This window comes from Macrotis lagotis, chromosome 4 (assembly GCF_037893015.1).
Source record: "Macrotis lagotis isolate mMagLag1 chromosome 4, bilby.v1.9.chrom.fasta, whole genome shotgun sequence".
Classification (NCBI taxonomy): domain Eukaryota; kingdom Metazoa; phylum Chordata; class Mammalia; order Peramelemorphia; family Peramelidae; genus Macrotis; species Macrotis lagotis.
Genome location: NC_133661.1, coordinates 168835621 through 168858763, shown reverse-complemented (window position 1 = coordinate 168858763; position 23143 = coordinate 168835621). Strand labels below are relative to the sequence as shown.

The window sequence follows — 23143 nt, the reverse complement described above, 5'->3', positions numbered from 1 at the left end:
TGAGGCCCATTAAGGTTAAGTGACTTGCCTAATATAACATGGGAAATAACCATCAGATGCAAAATATGCCTTTGTCTTCTGGCTCCAAGTTGAGCTCTCTTTCTGCTTTTACCAGTTTTCCATTCTTTTGGGGTAATACTGCCAATTTTTAAAACTTACTTTGTTCCTCTCGTCTACTTTCAAAATCAACAGATTCAAAGAGATGTTCATCAGAAAGTTTCTTTGGGACTTGTGACTCTGAGGCAGGTACAGATAAAGGAAGGAAAATTGCCAGAAATGAGGGCCTGGAAAGTGTTTTTGCCATAGAGTCAGAAATTGTGGCAGTGACAATAATCAACTTACCTGAGGTCAGGGCAGGTATAGAGACTTGGAGGTTTGGCAAAAATATTAACTATATGGCTTATAGATGAGTGGAAAAGGCTATTTGGTTTATAGGTGGTACCTGGCATTATAGGAAAACCAAAAGTCAGTATTTGATTATTGTTGTTTCTAGTTGCATCCAACTCTTCATGATCCTATTTAGGATTTTCTTGACAAAGATACTGGATTACATTGCTGTTTGCTTTTCCACCTCATTTTACATGGGAAACTGAGGCAAATATAATTAAGTTACTGCCTTGGATCACCCAAGTAGTGTGTGAGGTAGGATTTGAATGCATTAAGAGGAGTCTTCTTGACTACAGACCCAGTATTCTATCCACTGCCCTTTAATTTGTTACTACTGCCTTTTAACTTACCTTTCCTCTGATTCACAGGATTTGGACCTAGAATGGACATCATTTACAACTAAGAAAATTTAATCTTAGAAAAGGAAAGTGACTGACCCAAGTTACTAAAAATATTAAGAAAGTAAACTGAGGCTGGTATTGCAGGTCCTTAACTCTAGAATTCCTCTTTATTCTCCTTCCTAAATTTATTTCCACACTATTGTATTATTTTTCCTTTCTCTCTCTCTCTCTGTCCTTATTCTCCCTCAATAATTATTAAATGCAACTGAAGAATTTTATGTACATCTAATTAGATTTTGCATTATTAGATATATTCATTTTATTAAAATTTATATTCCTAATATTTAAATTTTAAAATTAAGTGAATTGAAGTTTCACTATTTTTCCCCTTGAAGAAATAAACAAAAACAAGCTGATGATAAGTTTCCTTTTACTTCTGTATATAACACTAGGTTGATTTTTTTCTGTGAAACCATGGTACTTGGTTAAAAGAAGTTTCTCTATCCCTAATATACATAGTGGCAGTCTTGCCACAAGTTATTGTGTCTAACAAAATCTACATAAACAAATGTTTATTGCAGCCTGAGTTCTCCTCTTGTTTTAGTTATGACTAGATCTGTGAGTTCAGGGGCAATAGTAGTAAATAAGCCCAATATTCTTCAGGTTTTGAACCACCACCAAATACACATACACGATTTCATAGAATTACATATAGTGATAGTGACATAAATACAATACTCAGTTTTTTGTGGGGCCATTCAGAAGAGATAAAATGAAGATAGGATCACTGGGGCTTTTTCCAAGATAAGAAAAATAGATGGTGATATAGGTATTTGATCCCCCCCAAAAAAGAAGGGAGGGAAGGAGTAGAACCTGGTAACATAAGATATTCCATGGGAAATATATTCTGGTCAATTAAAGTGTTTTAATGATGGTTTTATCATTATCAGGCTAAGGTCTAACTTGACCTAAGTCTGGGAGAGGGTAAATTAAGACTTTGGCTTTTGAAGTATCTGATGCCTATACCTACTTACTCTATGGAACAAGTCCAAGATCCTGTTCCCCTTCCTTCCAGGCTCCGCTCCTCAAAGTATATAAAAATGCCAGGGGGGAGAGGGTACTGATGTTCAAAAAGAACCAAAGAACCATTTTCCTGCTCAGCTATTAATTTAGTCAAAGACTCAGAGTCAGTGCTTAGGAAGAACTAGTTGACATTCCTAAGAGAATTTTAACCCTATCTCAAAAAAAATCAAATTTAAAAATTTCATTTCTTTAACTGAAAAAGAGATGAACTAGGAATCAAGAGACCCTAACTCTAGGTCCCTATTTCCTCCTCTTTCAAATGACAATGCTAGACAAGTTAATTACTACAGCTCTTTTCTATGATCTTATAGTATATGATTCTCTAAGATTTTTGGTTCCATTTAACTTCGGCTCAGCTCAGTCTGTTTTGGCAAAATTTAACTGAAGCTTCCTTCATGACTTTTGTAAATCACTTCTTTCTGGAACCTCAGTTTTTCTCCCAAATAAAATACACGAGTTGTACAAGGTCATCCTTAAAGTATTCCCATCTCTAACATTCTGATATTACACTTTGAAGACTTTTGAGACATTGACCTTGATCCCTCTTTCAGTACTTAACTAAATCCATCTTTGTGTTGACTGTAAATGGTTACCATTATGTTCTCATTATCAGTGTAAAGAAAGATCAGACTTCAGTGTCAGTTACCAAAAATAAATTAAAATAGAAAACTATCAGATGTCATGTTTCTTCTCTTTGGGGCAGTTTCAGTTAGTACCTTGGAGACTCTAGTTCCTTACCAAAGGGTGATGATCATCACCTTCTTCCCATTCTCCCCACAAATGAGAGTGACTTTAATACTAGTTGTCCTGGGCATAGCTTGTAGAATTCATTCTAGGTACAAAAATTCCTAGCTATGTCTCTGAATCAATACTGTGTCTTAAGAACAAATTGTATCCTCAATGGGGTTCACATTTCTTCGCATCCCACATTTACATCAGCTACTGACTTCCACAATCAACAGCTTATGTCTTATAACCCCCATATAGATTTATTGACATGTCATGAACTATTTTCCAAAAGTGAAAACATATTTGGCATTTTTACTAAAAAATAATTATACAATTAAAGTATATTCTATTTAAATCTAAATATTTAATTTCAATTCCCTAGTCCAAAAGATTTAATTTAATCCTTTTTTTTCTTTTAGGCACTTTAGTAAGTATTTATTGATAACAAATGCTTAAAACATATTTCTCATCATTCGAATATGGGTATTTAAGTTTCATTTAAAGCAGTTATATATTGCTATAGCTTTCCAAACTAATTTTAGATCTTACAGATTTATTTTTCTTCTAATAAAAATGAAGATTTGGACATTTTATTAATTAATTGAAGAAGATAAGTTTTAGTGGTCACTGCAAGATGGTTTGTCATTTGTACATGGACATAGTGCTGATGATAGTTGTGGGTGATGCCACATTTTCAGTGAAATACATATCTCAACATTTTATAGCCACAAAATTTTTATAATTCTTTTCAAAATACTCCCTCTTATATTGTACCATCTGATACTAATGCTTTGTGAAATAGGCAAGACTGGAAATGGAGTCAAGATGGAGGAGCAAAGGAAGGAATTCCCACAGATTTCTCCAAACAGCTTTAAACATTGACTATAACCAAATTCTATAGTGGCAGAATGAACAAAAAGACTGAGTGAAAAATTTTTCCAGCCCAAGACAGTTTGGAAGATCCAGGAGAGAAGTCTGTTATACCCCGGTTAGAAAGGACCCTAATGTAGCCCTGACCATAGAGAAGTGAATGGACTCCAGCCATCCAGGAATAGCTCATAAGGCCCCCGGGGTCTCTAGGGGCACCTGCGTCCATGGAAGCAGTAGTGGTTTCCAGACCTCTCAACTCAGGAATTACCAAGGATAATTTGGAAGGACAGCAGGGAAAATTTTGCCACTCCAGAGTGAGTGAAGAGCCAAGGCCAGCACAGGCCTCAATGCAGACCAGGCCCCATGGGAAGAGTCACCCAGCAGGGAGCCACCCAGCAGCTGCCTCCAGAGCACTCAGTCCATGGACAGTAAGGGAACTGAGGGAGACTGCAGAGGTCTCTTTGCTCTCTCTGAAGCAGGACTCTATTACTTTGCTCAAACCCAGATCCAGGTCACAGTCTGGGTCTCAGTCTCAAAAAAGAAGCTTTACTGCCATTCAGAGCAGGGACCCTACTCATGGTTCCAGGGCAGAAAGGAATGCTTATGGTCATCCACAGACTAGTAGGAGAGTAGTCAGCCTTTGACAAGACCCAAGACCTTGGAGGAATTAAGGTCCCTCGGCTGGGGGTGGTCCCTGAAAAAAGCTTCAAAAACCCACAAAAGTTTGGGACAGTGTACCCTCCACCCTGGATGCAGAGCCCCATCTTAACAAAGAACTAAAATCAAGTCATAGGCTGGGAAAATGAGCAAATAACAGAAGAAAAAATAGATCATAGACAATTATTTTGGTCCCATGGAGGATCAAACCACACACTCTGAAGACGACAAAGTCAACAACTCCAAGAAAAATAGGAATTGATTTCAGGCTATGGAAGAACTCAAAAAAGATTTTGAAAATCAAGTAAGGGAAAAAGAGGAAAAATTGTGAAGAGAAATGAGAATGATGCAGGAGAATCATGAAAACCAAGTTAGCAGTTTGGTGAAGGAATTACCAAAAAATTTAGTGTGGCTTTTAAATTTCTTTTAATTATAAATGCATTATATAAAACATAAACTAAAATAAAAATTAAATTGATTGTTTTAATCAGTTCAATTTGAGAAACAAAATATTGGGGAAAGAAATGACTCTCATTGTTTAAAATTATTTTATACTTGGAATAGAAAACTTTAAAACTTTGGACTTTTTAGCTTTTTAACGCTCCAAGAATTTCTCAGAGTTTAAAATTATTAAGTGCATAAAAAGCAAAAAAAATATTGTTATACCTTTAAAGGAAACCAGTACTAATATTACATAATGGACAGCATCTTGCCCTACACCTTAGAAGACAGATTCTATTTCCAGGTATGTTTTTGATTCACTCTGTGACTTGTATAACTATTTAACCACTTTTTGCCTCTTTCCCCATTTGTAATAAGGCAATGATACTTATCTTATCTATCTCACAAGGCTGTTGTTAAAATCTAATAAGATATATATACATATATATATATATATATATATATATATATATATGAGTGCTTTATATAAGTGTAGTAGTTCTGTGAATGGTATAAATTATTATTGTAATTGTTTTGCTACTTTAGTGGGTTTCTGGTTTCACCAATGTGGGATCTCCCTCTACCAATACAGATTACAGTCTGATGAGGTATTCTCATTCTGAAGAACTTAACTTGAGGATTTCAAGAAAAATTTCATTCATGATTGATCCCTAGTGCGGATGCCTCCCTCCATATTCATCAATATTTCAGGACTCATTCTGCCCAACTGCTTTGCTTTTTTCTCATTACATGATCATCTCACCTTTTACATCCCCCCCAGTGGTCTTTTGCACTGCTTCTCATACAATGGGTCTTCCATTATAGTATATACCAGGTATCTTTCCACTATGATTTTTTAAGATGGTAGTGGTCCATAATTAAAGTACATAAAACATCAGCAAGAGAATGTTGCCATTAAAAAGATATGCTTGGATAGGAGTGACTATGGTTTTTATAAAATCCTTTGCAATTTCTCCAATATGATTCAGTCACCTGAAAAGCCTGTCCAAGATAAATGATTAATGTATTAATTCACTGGGTAACCCAAGCAACTTCATTCCATAATCAAGACAACATGCATTCCTCATCCATTTGATTTAAACTGTATAAATTGCTATAGAAATTTATCTTGGGTGTTCAAGATCTCATTTAGGAATCCTATGGCACCATTCAATCATGCTGCCATGTGTCATATGAATAGAAGGTTCTGGAGAACATCTAAAGAGAATCTCTCCACTATTTGAAATTTGTTTCAGGCATTCCCACACAACAGTGGCCAATACCTTTATGAAACAGACACCTTCATGTTTTATCCATGACTTTATGCTAATACTGAGATTATCTTTGAACAAAGTTTTTTTTCTTATTTATTTTTGCCAATTACATTCAACATTCATCCTTTTTCAAGTTTTCAACTTTCACAATTTTCTACCACCCTCTCTTCTCTCACCATGGCAGCAAACAATCTGACATAGGTTGTACATGTACAACAAATCATGTATAACATATTTCTTTATTAGTCATATTGTGAAAGAAGAATTAGAACTAAGGAGAAAAGAACATTAGAAAGAAAGACAAATAGAAAAGAAGTTTAAAAAGTGAACAAAGTAAAGAATAATATTTTGCACTCAGAATCCATAGGTTCTTCTCTGATTGTGGATGGCATATTCCTCCACAACAGGTCTCTCAGGATACGCCATGATCCCTGAGCTACTGAGAGGAGTTGCATCCATCATAGAGGATCATCTCACAATATTGTTGCTAACATTTACAAGAACAAAATTATTTCTATGATACTTTTCATGGAATATGGTGTGGTCTTGGGTCTGTGGACTGGACCTCTGGATTATAAGGAAGTCCCAGATGAGAAAATTCCCTTTACCACTGTGTACCAGCACTGTATAGACTTCACTGCAACTTGATGCTGTGGATAGAGTTCTAGAGTCTAGAAGATTCATATCTTCCTAAGTTCAAATCTTGCTAGCTGTGTGACTGTGGGCAAATCCCTTAAACTTACTTGCCTCAGTTCCCCCATCTATAAAAGCAGCTAGAGAAGGACTGACAAACTACTCTAGTATCTTTGCCAAGAAAAACCCAAATGGGGTCATTAGAAGTCAGACATGACTGAAAAGGAACTGAACAACTTCAAACAATTTAGAGTCTTATGGAATTGTCTAGAGTTTCAATATATACTCTTCAGTTTAAGAGACTATGGGTTACACAATCATTATGTGTCAGAGATAAAGTTGAACCCAGGTCTATCTGTCTTTGAAGTCATCCTAGTTGCTATATCTCACTGCCCCTCATAAGCAAATGAGAAATACTTTGTCAGGACTGTCTTTAAGGCTGTACCTTTCCTCCATATGGAATAAACACTATGGGATCTTAGGTGGTCTTTGTGGTCAAATGTCTGACTGTGAAAATGTTATTGATTGTACAAAACCATTTGCAAAAGCCTCCAGAGTATCTTTCACTTGTCTTTTGAGGAATCTAATCCATTTATTCTTCCTTCTTCAGAGTATCTGCTTCTATGCCATTGTTGGAAAAGTAGTTTTTCATTAGACTTCATTTCTGGAATCTTTGGTGCTTTCTTCACCTTTTTTGCCTTCTCTTAGAAACATTTGCTTCATTGTCAGCAACAAAACTGACATTTGAGGAAGGGGTTTCAATTCATTAGAGTTTTTATAGCTATTTCTTATTCTGCTGTGTCTGCTCGTCCTGATGGATCAATTGTTTCTCTTAGGATAAATTTTCCCATCTTCTCTTGCCATGCAAACACCTATTACTACATCATTATAGACATGGTTCTATTCACGCTACCAATTTTCTTGTCAACTTTTGCACATTGTCCAATTACTTCCTCTTTCAATGCATTCACCAATTTGGTCATGATCTTTTCTCTGTGGGGTGGACATGTGTTTGGTCATAATTGATATATGTCACTAAATTTGTTTTTAACTACATGAAAAGAAGAATTTACTATATAAACAAGCCAAGTTTGGGTTTTTTTTAACCAATTCTTTTTTGTAATCTAGTAGTTCTTATAAACTCAACTGTCCTGCTTCTAGGTAATAAAACAATTTGAAAATAGCAGAAAAATATGATGGTCTTGTCACAGAATAGTGATAATCCTATATATTTAGGATATATTTTCCTGAATTTTCCCTGGTTTAACAATTTGAAGGATTCATGAGTATATTATTTTAGATGTTAATTTCAGTTCCTTCAAGACTTCTTAATCTATTCTTGCCTATTTTCCCATTTAGAAAAAACTATCATCAGTGACTGCTAAGTGGTACAGTGGCTAGAGCACTGGCCCTGGAGTCAGGAGTACCTGGGTTTAAATCCTACCTCAGACAACTAGTTGTGTGGCCTTGGGCAAGCCACTTAACCCCATTTGTCTTGCAAAAAAACTGAAAAAAATTTTTTTAAAACTATCATCTTGTCATTGACATTAGAGACCTTCTTTCTGATACCTTTTTTCCTCTTTCAGTAACATAAGATCATAGATTTTGGTTAAGAGATTATGTAAAACAATCCTTTCTTTTTACCAGGGAGGAAACTGAGACCCAGATAAGTGACTTGACCAAGATCATTCAGTAAATTATTAGGGGTGTGAGGAAAGCTACTCACTCATGTACCATTATTTCTCATTTTTATTACATAATGTGACTTTCTCTTCTCCTTTTCAGTCAGGTATAAATATAAACTCAACTATAAATTCTGCTTTCTTCTAATTGAACATCACAAGAAAGGACTTTAGAGGTTACCACATAATTTTAGAGCTGCAAGTAATCTCATGAGCTATTTACTGCATCTCATACTACCCCAATCAGTTGTATAATATTTTAATAAGGAGCTCAAGACAAAAAAAAGGTATTAAAGTAGTTAGCACTGTAGCATTACTATTACTCAGTGCCTACATAAAATCATGACCAGACCTTCAGAAAGAGTTTCATTTGCCCTCTGCAACAGCAAAAAAATCTCTATTTTCTCTTTCACAGGATAGCCCTTGAAGGTAGCTTTCTTGTCCCACAACTAATTTAAGATATTCAGAAATCTGTTCCAAAAGCTCAAAGCATAAACAATATTCCATCCTACAGAATAATCAAGGTATTGGATACATGACTAACCTGCATGAATGACAAATCATTTTAGAAACATTTACCATGTAGAAAGCACTAAAGATCCAATATAGTAAGATGTTTCAAATTCACCAATTTCTTTTTTTTAGGTTTTTTTTTTTGCAAGGCAAACAGGGTTAAGTGGCTTGCCCAAGGCCACACAGCTAGGTAATTATTAAGTGTCTGAGATCAGATTTGAACCCAGGTACTCCTGACTCCAGGGCCAGTACTTTATCCACTACGCCACCTAGCCGCCCCCAACATTCACCAATTTCAAGGCAACATTCTTCTAAGAAGATGTATGGCCATAAGCTTTAGATTTTTTTCTTCCATTATTTGTTCTTTGATCCTTTTCATTCATTTAGTGAATATAAAATAAATGCCTACTGTGCATAATTAGGTTTTGTGCCAGTTTCTCAAGGAAGGGTTATAGAGTTCTTTTTTCAAGGTGTTAATATTATATATATATATATATATATATACCTCTCATATACCCAGGTGAAGAAATATTATTAGGTAAGGTGTCATAATTTGTATGTTTTAATATATGCCATTTTCCAATTTTTTTTTACTTTTTGCAAGGCAATGGGGTTAAGTGGCTTGCCCAAGGCCACACAGCTAGGTAATTATTAAGTGTCTGAGGCAGGATTTGAACTCAGTTATTCCTGACTCCAGGGCTGGTGCTCTATCCACTGTGCCACCTAGCTGCCCCCATTTTCCAATTTTTCTAATCAGCCCTTATCTTCCTTGGAAAAATGTGCTGTGAGCCTACTGATATTCCTTGACATGGCATTTTTTGTATTTTTATAGCTTGGAATAGTTCTGCTGTGTCATTGTAGTATTGGAGTTTAACTATAATATTATTTATATGGTCTTCTAGATTCACTCTGGTGATTATTTTTATAATACTTGAAATTATTTTTAAATAATGCCTTAAGTATAATGTCCAAATACTCTTATTTTTCTAAATCATCTGTTATGTCAGTAATACCAGGGCTCCCAGGCCTTGAAATGTCCTAAAGGTCTGTCACTTGTTTTTGCATATTTCTATTTTTTTCAGTAATTGGTTATCTAAGTTTATTTTTCTTCTTTACATTGTCTGCATTTTGCTGTAATTGGTATATTGGTGTTTTTAAAAAAATCTGTTGGACTATATCTATTGGCCTTTGAAAAAATAATTTTCTATAACCTTTTCAAAAGCTTTTAATTATAGTTTTAGTTCTCTCTTTTATTACCCTGTTATCAATTTATCAATACTGTCCATGAAGTTTTCCAAAATAATATACAGATATAATTTCCAAACCCTTTAGTTAAAAACAGAGAGTTCCTATTCTATGATATGAGATTACCCATTTTTATTTGAACTATATTTACACAGGTTCCTTTTTAAAAAAATAATAAAATTAAAATGCAATTTAAATACTATTTTTCTAATATTGATTTTTATAGAATTCTTTACCTTTTTATTGAAGGAGACCAGTCTTACATGGGATCTGTGATCCCTATTCCCCATAGATTGTTGCAAACAATTAAAAATGAGGCTAGTGAATTATTTCAAAAACCCCAAACATTGGTGAACATATATATTTTTGATTACATTTTCCTCCTATTTTCATCAAGAATATTTAGTTTTAATTTAACAAAATAATCAAATGGCCATAATTTTCTATATTTTTGAATTCTAAAATAATTTTGAGGAGTATACAAATGAATAAGAATTTATCACAATGGACAGATGTACAGTTGTCTTTGCAAAATACTAATTAGAAAACTTTAAGATAACTTTTTCTTCTGAAAATTATTTATTCAAAAAGAATTCATCAAATATCTATTTTGTGAGATAGTATGCTTAACATCCAAGCTGCAGAGACCATTTTCAAACAGTCCTTGTCCTCCTAGAGCTTGTACTATTTTCAGAGGAAATAGCATCTACCCATAAAAATATCACAAAGTCATTTCTAGGTACATTAGCAACTTCAGGGCTCATCCACTTGAGCTGAACTCTGAAGGAAGCCAGATATTCATAGAGGTAGAGTTGAAGAAATAATACATTCCAATATGAAGGACACTCTGCCTGATTTTTCAAGATGGAATGTAGGATGCATCAAGCCTGAAGACCATGTGAAAGGGAGCAATGTGTTATAACCTGGGAAAATATTCTGGAATTTGTCTATGAAAGGTTTTAAATGCCAAAGTAAGGAATTTGTATTTTATCCCAGAACAATAAGGAAACACTAGAACTTTTTGAATAGAAGAATGGCATGGTCCAACATACTTTAGAAATATAATGTTGGAGAATGAAATGGAGAGGGGAGAATCTTAAATTTGGGAATACCAGTTAAAATAGTCAATGAGGTTCTAAAGTAAGATAATAGCTATGATTATAAGAAAGAAATTAATGATTACAAGATATGTAGAAATAAAATCAATTAGACTCATCAACTAGTATTAACTTCTTAATTTTTCAATTCTTTGATAATATGTTACAAAAGATTGCCACTAACTTCACAAACCTCTTTGCATATGTCACCTAGGTGGTACAGTGAATAGAACACTAGACCTGGAGTCAGGAAGATTTGAGTTTAAATCTAGCCACAGACAGTTCCTAATTGCATGACTCTGGGAAAATCACTTAACTTCTGCCCACCTTAGTTTCCTCATCTGTAAAATGAGGAAAATAATAACTCCTACCTCCTACAGTTTTTGTAAGGATAAGATGAGATAATATTTGTAAAGCAATTTGCCAACCTTTAAGTGTTATGTAGATGCTGGCTATTATAGTTAGAATACTTATCTGAAACTCTTAACCATATTCCATTCAGTTTCACGGATTTGCATAGTTGTTTCACTCTTATTATTCAGCATTACAGATCTGTAAGTATGAAATATTCCCACAGACTAGATGATAATACATTGTAAGGGACCATGTCATTTATCCTTGACTAACTCTCAGTTCCATAGGCTTCATAAGAAACTTATTAAGTCATGAAAGAATTTTTAAAAATGAACAAAAACAGAAAGGGGAAAGATAAACTCTTCCTGTTCATCATTACAGGAAGAAAATTAATCAGTTCCTAAGTAAAAAACACAAGGCCCTTTTCATAGGTATCACGAACAGTCCTTGAGATACCTGTTAAATCTAATATTCCTTTTAATATTTGATATATCAAAGTATTATCATGTAGAAAAAAGTATGAACCATGATTCAGTATTCCCCAGGGTATTTAATGAGGCTTTGGGAATGCTTATTAAGTATAAACAGGTATAATTTCCATTGCTGAAGAACAATAGAAAGACAGATAGTAAGCAGAAGAAAACTAATAGCACATTAGCAAAAATGATTTGTCATTGGAGACATATGGAAAAGGAGGGTAAATGATGATATCAGGCTTTAAGTGGTCACAGGCACCCAAGCCCTCAGTGGTACTTCTTAATATATTAATAAAAGCACAGATAGGTACATACTTACATACTACATTGAATAGATTAACTCAGAATGATTTGCAAAAACATATTGACAAAGAGAGAGTATAATATAGTGGAAAGAGTATTGATCTTGTAATCAGTGAACCTGTGTTCGAATTCTGTATTAAACACAGTATCTTGGCAAGAGGATTAACTTCTGTACTTTACTTTTCTCTTGGAAATTAAGGGAGTGAATTAGATAGAAACCAAGGTCCCATCCAATAGCTTTAGAACTGGAAACCTGGGAATTGTACAAGTTGAGAAGACATTAATGGGTTACTCTCTGTACTGAAGAATGAAATACACAGTAATGAGACTGCTGACCCAAATATTAATTAATACACATAAAACAATCATAAAATTTTGTAAGATTATATCATGAATGAATGAAAAAGCATATAAATTCCAGTCAAAGAAATTGAGTTAATTTTGTCAGCATTTGGTAAAGGACACTGTACAGTGTTGATGTATTAAAGAGTATGTGCTATCCATGGCAGAAGAGAGTGAATGGGAGCCAAATCCTAAATGTAAAAGAGGTTTAAAATGTCCTTTCTCTTAAAAAGAAAGAACAAAATAGTTTTTTCTTTTTTTAAATAATTCTCTCAGATTTTTATTTGTTTTGTTTTTTCTCTTTCCCTTTTTCACTGTTAACTTTCCATGCCAGACTATTTCCTCCTGTATTTTTAATTCCCTTGGAAAATATTACTGTTCATTTTGACTTTTATTTCATTACAAAAAAATTCACTGTCATTGCAATAAACAAATGTCACATATCTAAAGGCCAGGTGGTCATAATTCCATGGAATAAAGCCCTCAGAGGATTCAATGTACAATTGAAGTCTCCTTTCTAGGGAGACTTACTCTGTAGTGGTAAACCTCAGGTCACTGGGGATATGGACTTTTTTTTAAAGAATTTTTTTACAGTCTTTTCCAAATACTGTCTCACATTTTCGTGACTTCCTACCCCACATTATCCTAAATAACAAAGTATTCCTAAAGGGATAGGGTTAGGCAAGAGATTTTGCAAAGAAGTATTTGCCAAAATTATAAAACCCAAAAGTTCCCATTTCCAAAGATACCAACAGGACCTGTAAGAAGATGAGATGCATAATGGCACATTGGGAGAAAAACTATCTGCTTTTTTCACTAGAGGTAATACACCTTGAGACAAAGAAGTGATCCATAAGGGAAACAGACAATAAGAAAAGCCCAAAAAGTTAAGGACCTCTCTAGTGAGGGGGACTTTGCTTCCTAGGTCCTCATAGAGGTACTACAATTTCCAAAGCCCATTGTTTTGTGTAAATCAGTAAAGAACTATGACCAGAACCAACCTGATTCACTGCAGACCCTTACAGAGAAGGGACGGTTTTTAGATCCCCTACAAATAATTTCCTTGCACATTTTTTAGTTTGGCATATGCTTTGATACATCTGACCTAAATTTTGTCCAACACAATTCACATGTCAAGAGACCTACACTGCTGGGTTTCTGCTACTTGATACCAGTCAATCAACCAAAATGTATTCATTAAGCAGCAGTTCTTGGGGACTTGGTGATGCACCAGAGAAGCAAATACAAAAGTAGAATACTCTCTTCTCTTAAGGAGCCCAAGTCTAAGGACACTGGCTCCCTATGAAACTCTTTTTATGGACTGGAGTGACTGGGAAACTGGCAATTAATTCTTAAGGTCAATTAAGTGTTAAGAATACTTCCAAGATCTTTTTAGGAAAAAAACAATGTAGCCTTTAAAGTACACGACTATAGAACCCTAGCTCAGGCCACATGGTAGAATCTATTTAAATATTGTTCCAGTCATGCCTTCCATCAGTAGGGGGCTACTGTTTATTTGAAATTCTATGATGCCATTCTGAAGAATACTATTAAGACATGGTAAAAATGGTGTAACTTTTGAAGAAAATTCTTATTTTTGGGGGAGAATTGGTCTGCTTTATTTTGGATTTCTTGGCACAAAAAGCATCTAATTCTCAAGAGTTACCTCTGACTCAGCTGAGCAGTGAATTCCCATATATTGGCATGTCAATAAGAAGGAAACATGTATTTTACAGTCTAGTAAATGCTTCTACCCCAGGGGTTTCCTGTCAAGTATTCAGCCAATGCTGAGAACATAATTATGGATTATTTCTATCTGACCCTATAGATCACTTTGAAGACATGCATCTTGAATAAACTCTGGATGAGCCATTTGAAAGAAATAAAAGGAAGAAATATTATGTTTGTTAACAAGCATCTTAATCATTTTCTACCAAAAGATTCTGTACATATAGCTTTTAGTTGTTTAAAAAATAGCAAAAAGAAGATTTGTCTTTAAATAAGGGAGCCAAGCACAAAACAATGTATTTTCCTACATTTCTTCTTGCATTTTTTAAACTCCCTTATCATCAAAGAAAAAAAGATTAATTCTCCAAGTTTTGATGATGACCATGAAAGCTACAAAGGTTCCAACCAAAAGTATATTATGATTCTTTTACCCGAAGACATAATGATGGCAATTTCATTCTATAGACATACCAATTTATGATTCACACATCTTTGAATGCACTGTGGAGAGAAAATAAGGAAGGACTTCCATATCAGAGGGTTAGCAAAGAGTCATTCAGACAGGTTTTATGGAAGACATATTTCCAAATATGTTTAGACCTTGAGAAGGTGACAGTTCAGTACGATGGTAGGGATGATATCCTAGGCATCCATACTTCCAAGTAGAAAATCTAGAGGAGGTTATCAAGGAAGCTTCAAATAAATTCAACAAAGAAAAGTGGTAGAATTAACCCAGATACCTGAGAGGTGTATTATAAGTTAAGAAAAGGCTTTGAAACCAAAATTGTTGGCATCTTGGATATGAGAAGTATGAAGAGGAATTACTGTCATACCTCATGTCAGCAGATAACCCCCATTTGTGCAAAGATTGAGAAGACTTGTTCTGTACTCAAAAATACCAAAATCAAGTATATTTTAAGAACAGCAGAAATAGTCCCAAGCTAGGAATCAATTATATATCCCTGACTCTCCTACTATTTACCTACCTGACCTTGGACAAGATACTTTATAAGTTTCTGCCTTGATTTTCTCAACTTTAACATTTCTAAATAATTGTTGAGTATGTTGATGTCAGCCCTACTCCAAGTAATGAATATAACTGTAAATTAGGATTTATTAATGATTTTGTTTAGCAAAGCATTTGAAAAATTCTCTCATGTTATCATTGTAAATTCATTCTTAATTATTCTGAAAAATGTATTGTTCCATGACTTAAATCCATACAACAATGCTGGTAAAATATTTCAATTTTATTATAAAGTTGTGCATACTTTTTGATTCAGTAATACCACTCCTAGGTCTGTATCCCAAAGAAATTATAAAAATGGCGAAAGGTCCTACATGAGCAAAAATATTTATAGCACCCCTTTTTATAGTGATGAAGAATTGAAATTGAGGAATTGTCCATAAATTGGAGGATGGATGAATAAGTTGTGGTATATGATTGTAATTGAATGCTATGGTTCTGTAAGAATTGACAAGCAAGATAATTTAAGAAAAAACTGGAAAGACTTAACCTGAACTGAAACAAAGTATAGCAAAGTTACATAGTAACGGTCATATATTACAATGAAGAATTGTGAATGACCTAGTTATTCTCAGCAATACATTGATCCAAGACATGATAAAGAATGTTATCTACTTCTAGAGAAAGAACTGGTGACATAGAATAAAGACTGAAGCATATAATTGATGTTATTTTTCAGATCGTTCTCGGAATGATTCAGTGGGACAGATATCTGTGCATGTGGACATTGCAACCCTTCCAGGAACTGGGGAACACAAAGTGATTGTAAAAGGTAAATCTCAAGTCTGAGCAACCCCAATGTCTGTTTAGACTGTTAGATAGTGCCTAGTGAAATAAAACATGTGAATTTTCTTTTCTTTTTTTTAAATCTCTATCCAAAACAAAATACCTTTGATATTTTCTAGATACATTTGGACTGTTTGCATGATTAAAAAGAAACTTGGAAAATTCAATACTTGGAGAAAATCTCAATATTTTTATATTTCCTAATGTTTTTTACATTATAACACTTTCCTGATTTCCCCATACACACATTTGGCACTTTCCCTGGTAACAGGTAATAGAAAATACTATTAACCAGTATCAAAATAACTATTAACCTTTAATTATTAATCAATCAGTCAAGATGACATAGCATTATATGCAATAATCTTCATATATAATTTCCCAACTTCTCTCTCTTTCAAGAGGAAGAAAATGTTTTTTAGCATTTTTTTTCTTCCAGGAAGAATCAATAAAAGTATTTATGGATAATAACTTAGATCCTAGTACTATGCAAGATGCTATGAATTTTCTTCCAAATATTTCCAATAGATACTTTAAGAATGATGAAAGTAATACTTTTAAATACTCAAAGAAAAGGATGATCAGAAAAGATATGGAAGAAAATATAATAACTTAATTTGTTAAACTTGATCTATATCTTTTAAATAATCATAAATAATTTGGTATTTGTGGTTCTGTGTATGATCCCTTCATTTTTAAAAAATATTTCATTGAAGCTTCTTAAGTCCAGAATTTAAAAATTACAGACAAAAAATGCATTGTTATCAAGATAGTTTCATATTGGTATACACTAGGATTTGATAGATTTAACTCCATAATTCCCAATATTTGGTCTGTAAGAAAAAAATCATTGAATTACTTAGTGATTTTGACACTGTGACAACACAATCTTAATGTTAACTTGGGCTTCAAAATTATTTTAGAGATGAATATTACAGGGTAATTAAATATTATTTAGTGGAACAGTAATTTGTTTTGCAATAGTTTTGCTTCTTTTTTTTTCTTTTTTGGTGAGAGAAGGGGAATCTCTAGTGAACTGATATTTCACTGATCTAGGGAATTCTTGAAGGGGAAACTTCCTCTTTCAATGCCGGTTTGTAACACTTAGTCTTGCTAAGGTACTGAGAAGTTAAAAGTTGCCTGTATATGTAAGAGGTGGAGCTTACATTTATCTCTTCCTTAATTTGAGGTTGATCAGTTCTCTATTCACTCTGCCTCTCTTGCTTGTAGTCATTTTTCAATCATGTGGCTCTTTATGATTACATTTGGAATTTTCTTGGCAAATATACTGAAGGGATTTGCCATTTCCTTTTCCAATTCATTTTACCCTTAAGGAGCCTGAAACAAGAAGGGTTGAATGACTTGCCCAGGGTCACTTATCTAGTAAATGTCTAAGATTAGATTTGAACTCAAAAAGATGAGTCTTCCTAACTCCATCACTCTATCTACTGCATCACCAAGCTGTACTCCCATTGATTTATACATTTATAGTAAGTATCAGCTAACTATTAAAGATTATAAGCTCCTTGAAGGCAAGATGATTTTGTTTTTGTCTTTGTATTTTTGCACCCTAGCACACTGTATGGACCATAAATTTTTATTGTCTCTAATTGAAATGAACCAGGATATTAATATCTCAACTAAGGGAAAAACCTTCTCCTTTTTAAGGAAAAGGTTTGCTGACTTAATGAAAGATAAGTACTGATTCTGATTAATTTACATACCATAGTAAAGAAAACTAAGAAAAATTAGAAATTATCTTCTTGATTAGTGACAAATGGGATGTGAACTCCAGCCAAGCCCCTCATAGTTACATTGATGTTGGACCCTCTAGATTACCCTTCTGGAAGCTGTCCTGAAGTAGTTCTGTAACTTCAGAAGTGAACCAACTATTTAGAATTGAGTTGCTTGTTACTGACAAAATGGGTAAATTTTATCTTTCTGCACATATTCATGCTAATGCCTTCTATTCCCTTCTCTTTTCCATTATAGTCATTGCCATCAATGACCTACATTGGCAAACCTCAGCAATGTTTCGCCCCTTTGTGGAAGTTTTTATTCTGGGACCCAACCTTGGTGACAAGAAAAGGAAACAAGGTACCAAGACCAAAAGCAACACCTGGTCACCCAAGTACAATGAAACTTTCCAGTTGTGAGTATTATTTCAATCTCATTTATTTAATTCGTGATCAGTCATTGTTCAACTAAGTCTGACAAACAGTTAAGAGGTACAAATGGTTCTAGTGAATAAAACAAAACCTAGGGTCCATAATTTACCTATTTTTTTGTCCCATAATCTCAAGATCCTATTTCCTTTTAGGTGACAATTGCAATCATAATAGCAATTTTTGTGGATATTATGATTTTACATCATATGCATATATTTCATTTGGTTCTCCAAATAGCCCTTCCTGTGAGATAAACAGTAGAAGTAGCCTTCTTCCCATAAAATAAGAAAAATTATATAGAAATTAGTTTCACATAACTAGTAGCTCACACAGCTAGTAAATGATAGAGGTGGAACCTGAACACATCTTCTGAACTTAAGTGCTATTTCCCTTTCTTCTATAGCACATCATTTTAATGGATTTCTCAGGAAAACTAAAACCTGATATAATTCCCAGAAACAGGTAGTTTTAATCTAGTTAAGATGTGGGGGCAAGGGGACAGGGGGTAAATGTAGAAGATCCTGTGAAATGAAGCCATCATAGCCTACCAGGAAAAAATCTTTGGGAGATGGCATAGCATTTGGTTTTCTTATTCTGTATTCCAATAGCACAGGCTGATTCTAAATATGGTCTAACATTTCTCAATCTCCTCCTTGCTTCATGTCTCATGTCAAGTTACTATTTCCTTTACTTTTGCTTTAGACTATTTCAAAATTGCACCCTCACCTTAGTTACCAGTTTCCCCAGAAGGAAAAGTTCGACTCTGCAAAATGTTTGATCAGAAAAAATAAGGAGTGAAAAGCAAGTTGGAATTTTTTACTGCTGGGGCATAGATAGTTTATTCATTAAGGGCCCAGAATATCTGAAGATGAATCAAAAGAAGGTTAGGGGAAAGAATGTTCCTAGAATATCCATAGTCAGCCTTCTTCATTATGTTCTGTTCTGCACTGCCAAGTTGTCTCAGGTTATTAGTAGAAGTCATCATCAGCTACATACTTGACAGGTCTAGTTGTTGCCATAGGAAAGAATTGGCATGAGCTCGGGTGTGGTGCAGAGAATCTGTATTCAACTTAGATGCTTGAAAATGGTCCTTGATATTCTTTGCAGGATATCCCCTTAGGAAATCAACAGATATATGATTCTTTCATCAAGCCAGGGAAGAAGGGGTAAGGGAGGAGATGGGAAACTATGGTATATGGTACTAGGGGTTGACAAACAGTCCCATGAGTCTCTGGGCATTGATCACCAGCTTCATTTCTGACCTTTGCATCACTGTAGAGAACTTGCTCTGAACTGCAGGAGATACATTAAGGTTAACAGCAATGAAGAGCATTCAGGGAAAAGTGTAAGAAACAAAGGAACAGTTTTATCAAAAACTGCTAGAATAATGAATTTTAATATTGCCTTATGGTAAGATATTATGAATTTGAGCAGCTAGGTAGCAAAGCTAATAGAGCTGTCATCCCTGGAATCAGGAAAACTTGCATTCAAATCTAATCTCAGAAACTTACTAGCTATGTATGTGGCCCTGGGCAAGTCACTTAACTTTGCCACAGTTTCCTTATCTGTAAAAATGAGCTAAAGAAGGAAATTTCAAACCACCCCAGTATCTTTGCCATGAAAATGCTTGGAGGGCAGGGAGGAGGGGTCATGAAAACTCAGATGTGACAATCAAATAAAACAAAAACTGTGAATTCATGAGCAAGACACATAATGGAAATCAAAACATTATATCTATAGTGACTGAAGGAAACAATCCCTTCAGTTTATTATCCAGAGTTACATAATATCATACTTAAGGAAGAATATACTGAGTAAAATTCATCCATTCGAGAAGTAGGATAGTCACCCCTATAAAATGCGGATACGGTGGCATTGGTCATCATAGGATTTCAGACTGAAAGGGTTCTTGATATTCAACTAGTCAGTTCCTCATATTATAAATGAACACCAGAGTGGTAAAGTAATTTGCCTAATATCACATAGGTAGTATCTTTCGAGAACAAATCCAGTATTCTTTCTACTACAGTCCCTACCACATATTGAACATATTGAAACAAAGTTTAAAGGTTTAGTCCAACAAAAAGTTACATCTACATTAAGCAGTACAAAATGTTTATCTAAATGTCTCTGGATATTTGTTGTAAGTTATATTTCTGTCCAGAAAATCAGTGGAATTTATAGTATAGAATGTTAGATAGCCAGGTAGGTAGATAGTTGCATGAAAAAAAGCTGAGAGATTTTTAAGGGATCAGAAAATCAGGGTTGTCAATACAATGCTCTCTAATCTGAACAATGTATAAAATCTTCAACAAGACTTCAAAATTGATTAGGGGATCAGAGGGTGGAAAAGAATTAATATCCTCAATCAAAATTCATATTTTTAATCTCCACAGCATCCTGAGTAATGAAAACCGACCAGGGGCCTATGAGCTTCACCTCTCCGTTAAGGATTACTGTTTTGCACGGGAAGATCGAGTCATAGGAATGACAGTGATTCAACTCCAGAATATAGTGGAGAAAGGGAGCTTTGGGGCATGGTATCCGCTATTGAAAAACATCTTTATGGATGACACAGGCTTGACAATCCTTAGAATACTTTCTCAAAGGACCAATGATGATGTGGCTAAAGAATTTGTAAGACTAAAATCTGATACAAGATCTGCAGAAGAGATTGCCTGAAACCAATATTGCAAGGTAGCATCTTCAAGACCCTAGATAAGCTGTTGTTGTTTGACTAGTGCATGTGTGTGTGCAAATCAGTGGGAATGCATAATCAACTCTGTTTCAGTGTTTATCAGTACTCTGGTGCGTGGAAGACATGTATGCTATTTGATGCCTATTGGGGTTTGGAAAGTTAGTAGTTCCATGAAGTGCCAAAATGAAGATTAAAGATGCATTATCAAGAGTATCTTTTCAGATGTCAATTTCATTTCATGACCAAACTTCCATCTCCTCAACTCATTAATAAATTATTTGTCCTTTGAATTTGTTCATCAAGAATTTTCCTTAAATTATTGTTATGTATTTTAACAAGCTAGCTACCAATCTGTGCATCAGAAAGTATTTCATATTCAAATCATTTATATGTTACTTTACCATCATGTTAGATATCTGAACAATAACTTTTTCTACCATAGCTAGAAATGCAGTTACTTCTAGAAAGTGTTTGTAATTTTATAATTACTAATGTAATGTGATGATTTTTGCATAAAAATGAAAATAGAAATGGTGGGAAATATTTTATGCTAACCACTTTCCAACCTTTCTGAAATATCACTGTGAAGAAATGCTATTAAAGCAAACTTATACAAAGCAATGCTCACTAGTTTGTTTAAAAAAAATTGATATTTTGAAAAAAAACCTTTGTTCTTCAAAACTGCCAAGTCACATCACATTTGTACAAGAAGGTAAGTTAATGTGTTTGCTGTGTGGCATAATGCTTTTACCAAAATTCTTTTTTTTTTAAGTGATGTAGTTAAAGTAAATGATTTAGACGTAGGAAGGTGAATTTGTTTCTCGAAGTTATCTATTATGTGTAATGATAGTTGGTTTTTTCCTTCTGACAGTTACAAAGATCACTTTACATACTTAGCTGTTTAATCAGTTAAGTGCTTTATTTTTTCTTTAAAAAATATTCAGAAGTTTGTATTGAATGCAACATGGCTATGTATTACACTGAAGCAAAAAAAATGTTCATATATTTAGTGAAAAAAATGTAAAATAAAGTCTGACAAAACTGCTTTCAGTTTTATAATTTATGTTACTTTATGTACCCCCAAAGTATCAAGCATAATATTGAACTTTAAAGAGAGAGAAGATGGAAGTGCTTGGAAAATATTTTCCATTCAAAAGCCAACCTGACTGTACTATTGACTGAATGATATTTAGTCCATAATGATCTAACGAAGTTGATGTTTTTATATAAACTATCTTCACATTTTCATCTTCTATATTCCTATGGTCCCATTTTCCCAGGTGAATGTCTACACTCAGGTATACAATGGTACCTTCCAAATGCAGTGATTGGATGAATCATTTATAGAAGACTCTCTATACATTTGATTCAATGATCCTCCAAACCCAACTCAGACTGGTTATGTTGATTAACTAAATTAGATATTGGGTATGATAGTTATTACAATTTTCTGTTGCTCTATATAGTGAAAACAATAAAACTATCTGAAATAATGGGAAGGAGAACCTCTATGGAATGGTATCTTCTTTGGAAAACAATGTCTTTATGCATAAAACTGCTTTGACAAGCCTTAGAGTGTTTTCTTAAAGTATCTTCAATGTTGCATCTTGTCAGGCAATTGCTGAATCAGTGATTGCTTACAATGCATGGCATAATACAATATCTTAGCATATGTATTAATAAAATACTTGTATATGGAAAACTTACAACCTTCTTTAGGACTTCCTGCCTCCCTCTTTCACTGATAGAGCATCATTTACTTGTTTAGAAATGAAAAACTCAGGTTCTTTTGACTCTATGTACCAATGAAATACATCTGTGAAGTTCAAAAAAAAAGTTACATCTTGAGAACATTTTTTCTACATCATTGTAGTTACAGAAATTACTGAAGACAATAAGCAACATAATTTTTTTTTAAACAGCTACATTGCTCAGAAAATTTGCATCTCTGCCTCACTGAAAATAATTGTTTGTCCCACTAGGGAAACCTAACATACAAAAATGAGAGTTCACAAAATAAATTAGGGTACAATTTTCATTATACTTAGGGAATTGCTACATGTTTTTTCCTAAAGCAACATTCCTCAGTACATTGAAGAGGCAATGTGGTATTGTGGATAGAGTATAGACTTGGAGTTAGACAACTAATGCTGGTCTTAATTAGCTGTGTAAAGGCATTAGTAAGATGCAAGACTTGTACTGTCTACCTCACAGGAAAATGCTTTGTAAATCTTAAAGGATTACAGAAATGTGAGTTGTTTGAAACACAGTTCCATTTCAAAGGCATTTATGTACAATTTTTAGAATAT

General features: G+C 34.0%; 1 protein-coding gene across 1 annotated transcript in view; it reads left to right on the top strand.

Moving 5' to 3' along the window:
- Window positions 1-21814, top strand: part of UNC13C (unc-13 homolog C) — a 386872-nt gene extending 365058 nt beyond the window's left edge. Inside the window, exons 24-26 of the mRNA XM_074236225.1 lie at window positions 15862-15954; window positions 17961-18120; window positions 20533-21814. Of these exons, the coding sequence (XP_074092326.1) occupies window positions 15862-15954; window positions 17961-18120; window positions 20533-20818 (539 nt within the window). The 3' untranslated portion in view covers window positions 20819-21814. The remainder of the gene's footprint in view (window positions 1-15861; window positions 15955-17960; window positions 18121-20532) is intronic.
- The last annotated feature ends 1329 nt before the right edge of the window (window positions 21815-23143 follow it).